At 45.0% G+C, this 12,377-nt stretch overlaps 1 protein-coding gene across 3 annotated transcripts in view; it reads left to right on the top strand.

The window, feature by feature from the left end:
• Nucleotides 1-12,377, top strand: part of LOC116979607 (aldo-keto reductase family 1 member A1-A-like) — a 95,910-nt gene that overhangs the window by 54,950 nt on the left and 28,583 nt on the right. For all 3 annotated transcript variants that reach the window (XM_033031225.1, XM_033031205.1, XM_033031214.1), the window contains one exon: nucleotides 3,071-3,165. In XM_033031225.1, the coding sequence (XP_032887116.1) occupies nucleotides 3,082-3,165 (84 nt within the window). In that variant the 5' untranslated portion in view covers nucleotides 3,071-3,081. The remainder of the gene's footprint in view (nucleotides 1-3,070; nucleotides 3,166-12,377) is intronic.

The following is a 12,377-nucleotide window of genomic DNA, read 5'->3' as shown; positions in this document are numbered from 1 at the left end:
GTTAATCTCCTAAAATCACTGTGGTTAATTTACATATAATAGCAAAGATACCTATAAAGTCACCTATTCCTTCGCTCCATAGATGCTCCCTCACCCGCTGAGTTTCTCAAGCATTTTTGTCTACCTTCGATTTTTCCAGCATCTGCAGTTCTTTCTTAAAGATCACTGTGGAAATCTTTTCTCAGAAAATGCAACTCAGCAGTACCCAATAAGCTTCAGACAGCTATATTGGTCACATATTTGTAATATTAAATGAGAATTGTCTGCTCATCATGAGGTTTAGTCCATAGGTCAACCATTAGACCTAATGTCACGTTATAGTGCAACTTCGGGGGAAGGAACCTGCTACCTAATTCTGCCTTGACCTCCCAAACAAACTACTCCATTGCATTTGTTCAAGAATGAGCCAAACATCGTCATCTTCCTATGCATTTATAATGCATTTTGTTTCCCCCATTTTTTTGTGCCTGTTTAATTTTTCATTGCTCCCATCCATGCCCTCATCCAGGCTTGTCAAGAATCAATCCTCAACATAAAAGTCAGGTAGATGATGACCTTTCATTATATTTATGAATGGTACTGCAAAGGCATCAATTAACACAGCAGGTCCTTTGAATGAACTAGCTCATGGATACCAGTTAACATGATTAACAGAAAACAGCAGGAGGTGTGATTGGGTCTCTTTTGGTTGACAAGATGTCATTGATTGGTGTGTGATATGAAATGATGTGGGGGCCTCAACATGTTATCATTTATAGAAATAACTTGCATTTAGGCACTGAATATGTGGTTGCAAAATGTGTTGATGATACAGAGATGGATGGGAAAGTAAAAGGGACATAGAGGCTGCAAAGAGGTAAAGATAGGCTGAGTGAGTGGGCAGAATAATGCAAAATTATCCTTTTTGAAAGAAAAATAATAAGCAGAAGTATATTATCTGGATATTTAAAGGTTTCGGAAAGACCTGAGTATCTAAGTGCATGATTTGCAAAGGACTAGTGTATAGGAACATCAAGTTAGTAGGAAAGCTAAAGTGTTGCTTATGCTTCATTTATGTGGGGGATTGATGAGACCACATCAACTATACTGTTCAGGAGAATGATATTGGGCATGCAAATGATGTGGCCTGCACCACTCAAATTGACCAAGTATTCAGTGCTAGTGGGGGCCTCAACGTGTTATAATTGTGGGCCCTATTGTGGAACAGAGAGATGTAGAAGTTCATGTATATGGATTTAAGAGAGAGTTAGATAGAGCTCTAGGGGCTAGTGGAATCAAGGGATATGTGGAGAAGGCAGGCACGGGTTATTGATTGGGGACGATCAGCCATGATCACAATGAATGGCGGTGCTGGCTCGAATGGCCTCTTCCTGCACGTATTTTCTATGTTTCTATGTACATAAGTACATGTACATAATTCCTTGAATTGGCATTACAGGTAGATATGGTGGTGAAAAATGCCTTTGGTACATTGATCTTCATCAGTCATCAGCATACAGAAGTTGCGACATTGTTTTATAGTTGTAAAAGACGTTATGTTACAGATGGTGAGACCACTCGTGGAGTATTGTTAAAAGAAAAGGTGTCATTAAGTTGAAGGTGCAGGGGGGTTTTACGAGGTTGTTACCAGGACAAGGGCCTACTCTTTAGTGAGAGGTTGGACAGGCTAGGACTCTGTTCCTTGGAGCACAGGTATGTTTAAGGTGAAAGGGGCAAGATTTAATATGAACCTGAGAGGCAACTTTTCACTCAGTGAGTGAAGGGTATATGGAATGAGCTGCCAGAGGAAATAGTTGAGGCAGGTATATCACGGCATTTAAAACATCCTTGGACAGGTGTGTGAACGGGAAAGGTTTAAAGGGATGTGGGCCAAACATGGGCAAATGGAACTACGTTAGATTGGGAAATTTGGTCAGCATAGACGAGTTGTGTTTCTGTGCTCTATGACTCTATAACTCTATGACTATAAGACTCAAACATTGGACTCAAAGTAGTCACATATTCAATGCGCCCTCGAGAAAGCAGTCAAGAATGAATGTATGAATAAATGAATGTATGAATGCTTTATAGTCACATGTGACAAGTCACAGTGAAATTCTTTATTTTGTATACCATTAAGGGTGCCACCAAAGTTACAAAGTATCCCGCGCCAGGTGCTCCATTGTTCTCCCGCACCCCCCACCTCCAAGCTGGGTCTTCCCTGTTCTCTCTCCCCCCCACCCCCCCCCCCCTTCAGGGCGATCCCCCCAAGCAGTTCCTCCTTCGTTCTTGGTGGCGTGTCCTCCGGCTCCCACATGGCCTGCCCTCAACAGCCAGCTCCATCCTCAACCTCAGCTGCCAGCCCCCTCAACAACCGCTGGCCCCCTCAACAACCGCCGGCCCCCTCAACAACCGCCGGCCCCCTCAACAACCGCCGGCCCCCTCAACAACCGCCGGCCCCCTCAACAACCGCTGGCCCCCTCAACAACCGCTGGCCCCCTCAACAACCGCCGGCCTCTGCGACCGGTGCCCTTGACAAAGAAGCAGAACTGCAGGCTGCAGCATTTCTCCAACCTAAGCAGCCAGTTTGCTGAGAACATAAGGCATTGAATTTAACCTTCATTATGGAGAACATCTGAAAAAGGAATTTAATTTAGTATAATAACATTCGTTAAAGGGAAAACCTGTAGAAAATTGAAATATGAATTTTTTAAAAACATGCTGGAAATATGCAGCAAGTCAGAGTTAATGTTGCTGATCAATGGGATTGTAATTTGTGACAATGTCAATGAAATGATATATTTTAATATTGCTGCCATTAGAAAGTAACTGTCAAAGGCCAAATATTTGCCTTTGGTGGAAGAGCGCAGATTGCTATTGATAACATTTATTCAGATTTTCAGTCAATTAGAAATAACAGCTAGTCAATTGTTTCATGTCATTCAGTAATTACACATATATTTTGTATTTCTGTGACTACATGGGTTGTAATTGTATTATTAATGTGTATGTGTTTGTAATTCTCTCTCTATATATATGTATATGTATATAATTATATATATGTAATTCTATTAATTCATTATTGTACAAGGTGCATTGAATATGAGTCTCACCTATATAACATTGGCAACAGACAAGAAGATGCCATTAGTTGGGTTGGGAACGTGGAAGAGTTCCCCCGGCCAGGTAAGATTCCTAATATTGTGGTACTCTGAATGGTCAACTGCTTGTTCTTTTAATGCTTTGAATGATTGTACAGGTGCACAACCTTTTATCCGAAAGCCTTGGGACCAGACACTTCTCGGATTTCGGAATTTTTCGGATTTCGGAATGGAAGACTTTTAGCGTAGATTAGGTAGGTAGCGCGGGAGGCTTGAAAAGTCTGGAGCGGCTGCCTCCTCCCCGGAGACCGGGGAATCATTGTAAATCATTGCTTAAATGTTAGTCAGTTAGTTTGGAGGGCTTTTATGTGAAGGGGGGGGGGGGGGTTGAAGACGGAAAACTTCAATTCTTAGTGCCCTACCTGGTCGGAGAGGCGGGGAGCGGGCAATGCCTTACCGGGTTGCCGTGCAGTAAGCTCCGGAGCGCTGTGGCCGCCGACTGCCAACATCGCGGAGCTGGGGCTGCGGGCGTCCGGCCGCGGGCGGCGCCGGTTGGAGCTCCGACCCTGGCAACTCTATCCCTGGCTGCGCAGCGCTCCAATCCAGCGCCGCCCACGGCCGGACGCCCGCAGCCCCAGCTCCGCGATGTTGGGAGTCGTCAGCCACAGCGCTGGGATACCAGCGGGGAGCGGGCAATGCCTTACCGGGTCGCCGTGCGGTAAGCTCCGGAGCGCTGTGGCCGCCGACTCCCAACATCGCGGAGCTGGGACTGCGGGCGTCCGACCGCGGGCCGCGCTGGATTTGAAGCGCCGCGCAGCCAGGGATAGAGTTGCCGGGGTCGGAGCTACAACCGGCGCCGCCCGCGGCCGGACGCCCGCAGCCCCAGCTCCGCGATGTTGGTAGTCGGCGGCCACAGCGCTCCGGAGCTTACTGCACGGCGACCCGGTAAAGCATTGCCCGCTCCCCGCCTCTCCGACCAGGTAGGGGACTAAGAATTAAAGTTTCCCCCTTCACCCCCCCCCCCCCCCCTTCACATAAAAGCCGTCCAAACTAACTGACTAACATTTAAGCAATGATTTACAGATGTTTAAGTGTCTCCCCGGTCTCCGGGGAGGAGGCAGCCGCTACAGTAGTACAGACCTGGGTTGACCGTGGGTCGTTTCGGGTCAAGTTTGGTGCCAAACGCGAGCTTTGGTGTGCAGACGACATCCTGGAAAAAATGTCCGGTTTTCGGAGCTTTTCGATTTCCGGAACTCCGGATAAAAGGTTGTGCACCTGTATTTATTGATTAGTTGTTCACACTCATTGATATTTGTTGTCAAAAGATGCCAGTGCAGCAGTTACGTGTTATATAACATTGAGCTCCCCAAAATAGATTCTGAATAATGTTTGCAGTCATTTCCTTCAGTTTACATCAGCTCTCCTGAAGGATTAATTCTAATTTCTGCACTTTGTTAACTTTTGACCCCCAATTATTACAGATGAGATTGTCCAAACTGATTTAATTTGGAGACCATAAGGGGTTTAATGAGAAGAACTTCTTCCAATCCATCTGAGTAGGAAGGAACTGCAGATGCTGGTTTAAACTGAAGATAGACACAACATGTCGAGTTGAGTTATTCCAGCATTTTCTGTCCAATCAATCTGATTTGGATTCAAAATACATCTCTAGAGATATCTGGATACTTTGTATTTTGAATGTTTTACTGATTTGAGACCTGTCTTTAAAACTGTGCATGGTGGTACAGGAAGTAATGCTGCTAGCTCACATCTCCAGCAACCAGTCTGATCCTAGCCTGCACTGGTGGTCTGCGTAGATTTTGCACATGTTCCTTGTGTGGCCACGTGGTTTCCTGCATGTATAACCATATATAACCATATAACAATTTACAGCACGGAAACAGGCCATCTCGACCCTTCTAGTCCGTGCCAAACACGCATTCTCCCCTAGTCCCATATACCTGCGCACAGACCATAACCCTCCATTCCTTTCCCGTCCATATAACTATCCAATTTATTTTTAAATGATAAAAACGAACCTGCCTCCACCACCTTCACTGGAAGCTCATTCCACACAGCCACCACTCTCTGAGTAAAGAAGTTCCCCTCATGTTACCCCTAAACTTCTGTCCCTTAATTCTCAAGTCATGTCCCCTTGTTTGAATCTTCCCTACTCTCAGTGGGAAAAGCTTATCCACGTCAACTCTGTCTATCCCTCTCATCATTTTAAAGACCTCTATCAAGTCCCCCCTTAACCTTCTGCGCTCCAAAGAATAAATCCCTAACTTGTTCAACCTATCTCTGTAACTTAGTTGCTGAAACCCAGGCAACATTCTAATAAATCTCCTCTGTACTCTCTCTATTTTGTTGACATCCTTCCTATAATTAGGCGACCAAAATTGTACACCATACTCCAGAATTGGCCTCACCAATGCCTTGTACAATTTTAACATTACATCCCAACTTCTATACTCAATGCTCTGATTTATAAAGGCCAGCACACCAAAAGCTTTCTTTACCACCCTATCTACATGAGATTCCACTTTCAGGGAACTATGCACAGTTATTCCCAGATCCCTCTGTTCACCTGCATTCTTCAATTCCCTACCATTTACCATGTACGTCCTATTTTGATTTGTCCTGCCAAGATGTAGCACCTCACACTTATCAGCATTAAACTCCATCTGCCATCTTTCAGCCCATTCTTCCAACTGGCATAAATCTCTCTGTAGACTTTGAAAATCTACTTCATTATCCACAACCCCACCTATCTTAGTATCATCTGCATACTTACCAATCCAATTTACCACACCATCATCCAGATCATTGATGTACATGACAAACAACAGTGGACCCAACACAGATCCCTGTGGCACCCCACTAGTCACTGGCCTCCAACCTGACAAACAACCATCCACCATTACTCTCTGGCATCTCCCATTCAGCCACTGTTGAATTCATCTTGCTACTCCACCATTAATACCCAACAATTGAACCTTCTTAACCAACCTTCCATGAGGAACCTTGTCAAAGGCCTTACTGAAGTCCATATATACAACATCCACTGCTTTACCCTCATCAATTTCCCAAGTAACCTCTTCAAAAAATTCAAGGAGATTAGTCAAACATGACCTTCCAGGCACAAATCCATGTTGACTGTTCCTAATCAGACCTTGTTTATCCAGATGCTTATATATATTATCTCTAAGTATCCTTTCCATTAATTTGCCCACCACTGACGTCAAACTAACAGGTCTATAATTGCTAGGTTTACTCTTAGACCCCTTTTTAAACAATGGAACAACATGCGCAGTACGCCAATCCTCCGGCACTATTCCCGTTTCTAATGACATTTGAAATATTTCTGTCATAGCCCCTGCTATTTCTACACTAACTTCCCTCGATGTCCTAGGGAATATCCTGTCCGGACCTGGAGACTTATCCACTTTTATATTTCTCAAAAGTGTCAGTACTTCCTCTTCTTTGAATCTCATAGTTTCCATAGCTACTCTACTTGTTTCCCTTACCTCACATAATTCAATATCCTTCTCCTTGGTGAATACCGAAGAAAAGAAATTGTTCAATATCTCCCCCATCTCTTTTGGCTCTGCAGATAGCTGTCCACTCTGACTCTCTAATGGACCAATTTTATCCCTCGTTATCCTTTTGCTATTAATATAGCTGTAGAAACCCTTTGGATTTACTTTCACCTTACTTGCCAAAGCAACCTCATATCTTCTTTAACTTTTCTAATTTCTTTCTTAAGATTCTTTTTACATTCTTTATACTCCTCAAGCACCTCATTTACTCCATGCTGCCTATAATTATTGTAGATCTCTCTGTTTCCGAACCAAGTGTCCAATTTCCCTTGAAAACCATGGCTCTTTCCAATTTTTACTATTTCCTTTCAACCGAACAGGGACATAAAGATTCTGTACTCTTAAAATTTCACCTTTAAATGTCCTCCATTTCTCTTCCACATCTTTCCCATAAAACAAACTGTCCCAATTTACTCCTTTTAAATCCTTTCGCATCTCCTCAAAGTTAGCCTTTCTCCAATCAAAAATCTCAACCCTAGGTCCAGATCTGACCCTCTCCATAATTATATTGAAACTAATGGTATTGTGATCACTGGTCCCGAACTGTTCCCCAACGCATACCTCTGCCACCTGACCGTCTCATTTCCTAACAGGAGGTCCAGCACCGCCCTTTCTCTAGTAGGTACTTCTATGTATTGCTGCAAAAAACTATCCTGCACACATTTTACAAACTTCAACCCATCCAGCCCATTTACAGAATGTGTTTCCCAGTCTATGTGTGGAAAATTGAAATCTCCCACAATCACTACCTTGTGCTTACTACTAATATCTGCAATCTCCTTACATATTTGTTCTTCCAATGTACTTCATTTTTATCACACATCTCAGAGACATGTTGGTTGGTAAGTTATTTGATTACTGTAAATTACCCCTATTATAGGGGATTGATAGGAGGCACAGTCATACAGTGTGAAAACAGGCCCAACTTGCCCACGCTGGCCAACATGCCTCATCTACACTAGTCCCACCTGCCTGCTTTTGGTCCATATCCCTATCCTATCCATGTACCTGTCTAAACATTTCTTAAATGTTGGGATAGTACCTGTCTTAACTTCCTCCTCCGGCAGCTTGTTCCATACACCCACCAGCCTTTGTGTAAAAAAGTTACCCCACAGGCTCTCATAGAAATATAGAAACATAGAAAATAGGTGCAGGAGTAGGCCATTCGGCCCTTCGAGCCTGCACCGCCATTCAATATGATCATGGCTGATCATCCAACTCAGTATCCCGTACCTGCCTTCTCTCCATACCCTCTGATCCCCTTAGCCACAAGGGCCACATCTAACTCCCTCTTAAATATAGCCAATGAACTGGCCTCGACTACCCTCTGTGGCAGAGAGTTCCAGAGTTTCACCACTCTCTGTGTGAAAAAAGTTCTTCTCATCTCGGTTTTAAAGGATTCCCCCCTTATCCTTAAGCTGTGACCCCTTGTCCTGGACTTCCCCAACATCGGGAGCAATCTTCCTGCATCTAGCCTGTCCAACCCCTTAAGAATTTTATAAGTTTCTATAAGATCCCCTCTCAATCTCCTAAATTCTAGAGAGTATAAACCAAGTCTATCCAGTCTTTCTTCATAAGGCAGTCCTGACATCCCAGGAATCAGTCTGGTGAACCTTCTCTGCACTCCCTCTATGACAATAATGTCCTTCCGCAGATTTGGAGACCAAAACTGTACGCAATACTCCAGATGTGGTCTCACCAAGACCCTGTACAACTGCAGTAGAACCTCTCTGCTCCTATACTCAAATCCTTTTGCTATGAAAGCTAACATACCATTCACTTTCTTCACTGCCTGCTGCACCTGCATGCCTACTTTCAATGACCGGTGTACCATGACACCCAGGTCTCGCTGCATCTCCCCTTTTCCTAGTTGGCCACCATTTAGATAATAGTCTGCTTTCCTGTTTTTGCCACCAAAATGGATAACCTCACATTTATTCACATTATACTGTATCTGCCAAACATTTGCCAACTCACCCAGCCTATCCAAGTCACCTTGCAGTCTCCTAGCATCCTCCTCACAGCTAACACTGCCCCCCAGCTTAGTGTCATCCGCAAACTTGGAGATATTGCCTTCAATTCCCTCATCCAGATCATTAATATATATTGTAAATAGCTGGGGTCCCAGCACTGAGCCTTGCGGTTCCCCACTAGTCACTGCCTGCCATTGTGAAAAGGACCCGTTTACTCCTACTGTTTGCTTCCTGTTTGCCAGCCAGTTCTCTATCCACATCAATACTGAACCCCCAATGCCGTGTGCTTTAAGTTTGTATACTAATCTCTTATGTGGGACCTTGTCGAAAGCCTTCTGGAAGTCCAAATACACCACATCCACTGGTTCTCCCCTATCCACGCTACTAGTTACATCCTCGAAAAATTCTATAAGATTCGTCAGACATGATTTACCTTTTGTAAATCCATGCTGACTTTGTCCAATTATTTCACCACTTTCCAAATGTGCTGCTATCCCATCTTTAATAACTGATTCTAGCAGTTTCCCCACTACCGATGTTAGACTAACTGGTCTGTAATTCCCCGTTTTCTCTCTCCCTCCCTTCTTAAAAAGTGGGGTTACGTTTGCTACCCGCCAATCCTCAGGAACTACTCCAGAATCTAAAGAGTTTTGAAAGATTATTACTAATGCATCCACTATTTCTGGAGCTACTTCCTTAAGTACTCTGGGATGCAGCCTATCTGGCCCTGGGGATTTATCGGCCTTTAATCCATTCAATTTACCCAACACCACTTCCCGGCTAACCTGGATTTCACTCAATTCCTCCAACTCCTTTGACCCGCGGTCCCCTGCTATTTCCGGCAGATTATTTATGTCTTCCTTAGTGAAGACGGAACCAAAGTAGTTATTCAATTGGTCCGCCATATCCTTGTTCCCCATGATCAACTCACCTGTTTCTGACTGCAAGGGACCTACATTTGTTTTAACTAATCTCTTTCTTTTCACATATCTATAAAAACTTTTGCAGTCAGTTTTTATGTTCCCTGCCAGTTTTCTTTCATAATCTATTTTTCCTTTCCTAATTAAGCCCTTTGTCCTCCTCTGCTGGTCTCTGAATTTCTCCCAGTCCTCCGGTATGCTGCTTTTTCTGGCTAATTTGTACGCATCATCCTTCGCTTTGATACTATCCCTGATTTCCCTTGTTATCCAAGGATGCACTACCTTCCCTGATTTATTCTTTTGCCAAACTGGGATGAACAATTTTTGTAGTTCATCCATGCAGTCTTTAAATGTCTTCCATTGCATATCCACCGTCAACCCTTTTAGAATTAATTGCCAGTCAATCTTGGCCAATTCACGTCTCATACCCTCAAAGTTACCTTTCTTTAAGTTCAGAACCATTGTTTCTGAATTAACAATGTCACTCTCCATCCTAATGAAGAACTCAACCATATTATGGTCACTCTTGCCCAAGGGGGCACGTACAACAAGACTGCTAACTAACCCTTCCTCATTACTCAATAACCAGTCTAAAATAGCCTGCTCTCTCGTTGGTTCCTCTACATGTTGATTTAGATAACTATCCCGCATACCTTCCAAGAAATCCTCTTCCTCAGCACCCCTGCCAATTTGATTCACCCAATCTATATGTAGATTGAAGTCACCCATTATAACTGTTTTGCCGTTGTCGCACGCATTTCTAATTTTCTGTTTGATACCATCTCCAACTTCACTACTACTGTTAGGTGGCCTGTACACAACACCCACCAGCGTTTTCTGCCCCTTAGTGTTTCGCAGCCTTACCCATACCGATTCCACATCCTCCAAACTAATGTCCTTCCTTTCCATTGCGTTAATCTCCTCTCTAATCAGCAACGCTACCCCACCTCCTTTTCCTTTCTCTCTATCCCTCCTGAATATTGAATATCCCTGGATGTTCAGCTCCCAGCCTTGGTCACCCTGGAGCCATGTCTCCGTGATCCCAACCATATCATCATTAACTCTTTCCCCCCTCATCTTAAACTTTTGTCCTCTGCTTCTCAATTCCCCTACTCTGGGCACAAGACACTGTGTATTTATCTCATCTATTCTTCTCATGATTTTGTACACCTCTATAAAATCACTCCTCATCCTCCTGTGCTCCAAGGAATAAAGTCCAACCTCAACCTCTCCCTCGAGTCCCGACAACATTATAGTTAATCTTCTCTGAACCCTTTCAAGCTTGACAACATCTATCCTATAACATGGTGACCAAAATTGAACACAAAACTCTAAATGTGGTCTCACCAATGTTTTATGCAACTGTAACATGATCTCCTAACGTCTATACTCAATATGTTTAAGAAGGAACTGCAGATGCTGGAAAATCGAAGGTAGACAAAAGTGCTGGAGAAACTCAGCGGGTGCAGCAGCATCTATGGAGTGAAGGAAATAAGCAACGTTTTGGGCCGAAACCCTTCTTCAGACTGATGTAGGGTGGGGGGGGGGGGGGGGGGCAGGGAGAAGAAAGGAAAAAGGAAGAGGAGGAGCCCGAGGGCTGAGGGAGAGCTGAGAAGGGGAGGGAGACCAAGCGTAGGCTTGGCGATCATTTCGCCGAACACCTCCGCTCGGCCCGCATTAATCAACCTGATCTCCCGGTGGCTCAGCACTTCAACTCCCCCTTCCATTCCGAATCCGACCTTTCTGTCCTGGGCCTCCTCCATGGCCAGAGTGAGCACCACCGGAAATTGGAGGAGCAGTACCTCATATTCCACTTGGGCAGTTTGCACCCTAGCGGCATAAACATTGACTTCTCCAATTTCCGGTAGCCCTTGCTGTCTCCTCCCCTTCTCAGCTCTCCCTCAGCCCTCGGGCTCCTCCTCTTCCTTTCTCCTTTCTTCTCCCTGTCCCCCCACCATACATCAGTCTGAAGAAGGGTTTTGGCCCGAAACGTTGCCTACTGCCTTCGCTCCATAGATGCTGCTGCACCCGCTGAGTTTCTCCAGCACTTTTGTCTACCGGCTATACTCAATACTCTGACTGATGAAGGCCAATGTGCCAAAAGCCTTCTTCACCAACCTACCCACCTGTGATGTCACTTTCAAGCAACTATGCACCTTGTAGTGTATTTTGGGTACTTGGAACTGACTCAAAAGAACTCTCAGATACAGGAGTAAACTAACAAGCTTCTTTATTGCAGGACGCCACCATGACTCTCCTCCAGCGCATGCGTCCCCTCGCACAAGACATAACATATGCTAATTACATTATATACATTACACTGCTCCCCCTTTTACTTGGAGGCAGGTAACACCATATACATTATATACATTACTCTGCTCCTTTTGGGCGGCGCGACTTTCGTCAGCAGCGGCCTCTGCAGTCCGTCTGCGTTTTTATTATTTTATGTCTTTGTTTTTATGTAGTTTTTGTTATTTTTTGTTGGGGTATGTGTGTGGGGGGGTGGAGGGGGAGGGGGTAACTTTTAAATCTCTCCCTGCACGGGAGACCCGACCTTTTCTTTGTCGGGTCTCCGTTGTCGTTGGGGCTGCAACGAGGAGCGGCCTCCAACAGGAAGACCGGGGGCTGTGGTGCCGACTATTCACCTCACCGTCGCGGAGCTGGCCGAGTCCAGAGCGGGTGGAGCTGTGGTGGACGCTGCTGCGGCCCGACCCCCGGAGATTCGGTGGCTGCAACTGCGGGTCTGGCGGGCGGCACCGGGAGCCCGCGGGTCCCTGGAGGGAGACCGCTTTTCGGGGCTTCCGC

Source organism: Amblyraja radiata, chromosome 1, assembly GCF_010909765.2.
Source record: "Amblyraja radiata isolate CabotCenter1 chromosome 1, sAmbRad1.1.pri, whole genome shotgun sequence".
In the NCBI taxonomy this organism is placed as follows: Eukaryota; Metazoa; Chordata; class Chondrichthyes; order Rajiformes; family Rajidae; genus Amblyraja; species Amblyraja radiata.
Note: the sequence above shows the minus strand (reverse complement) of the source record. Positions and strands in the feature narration are given on the sequence as shown.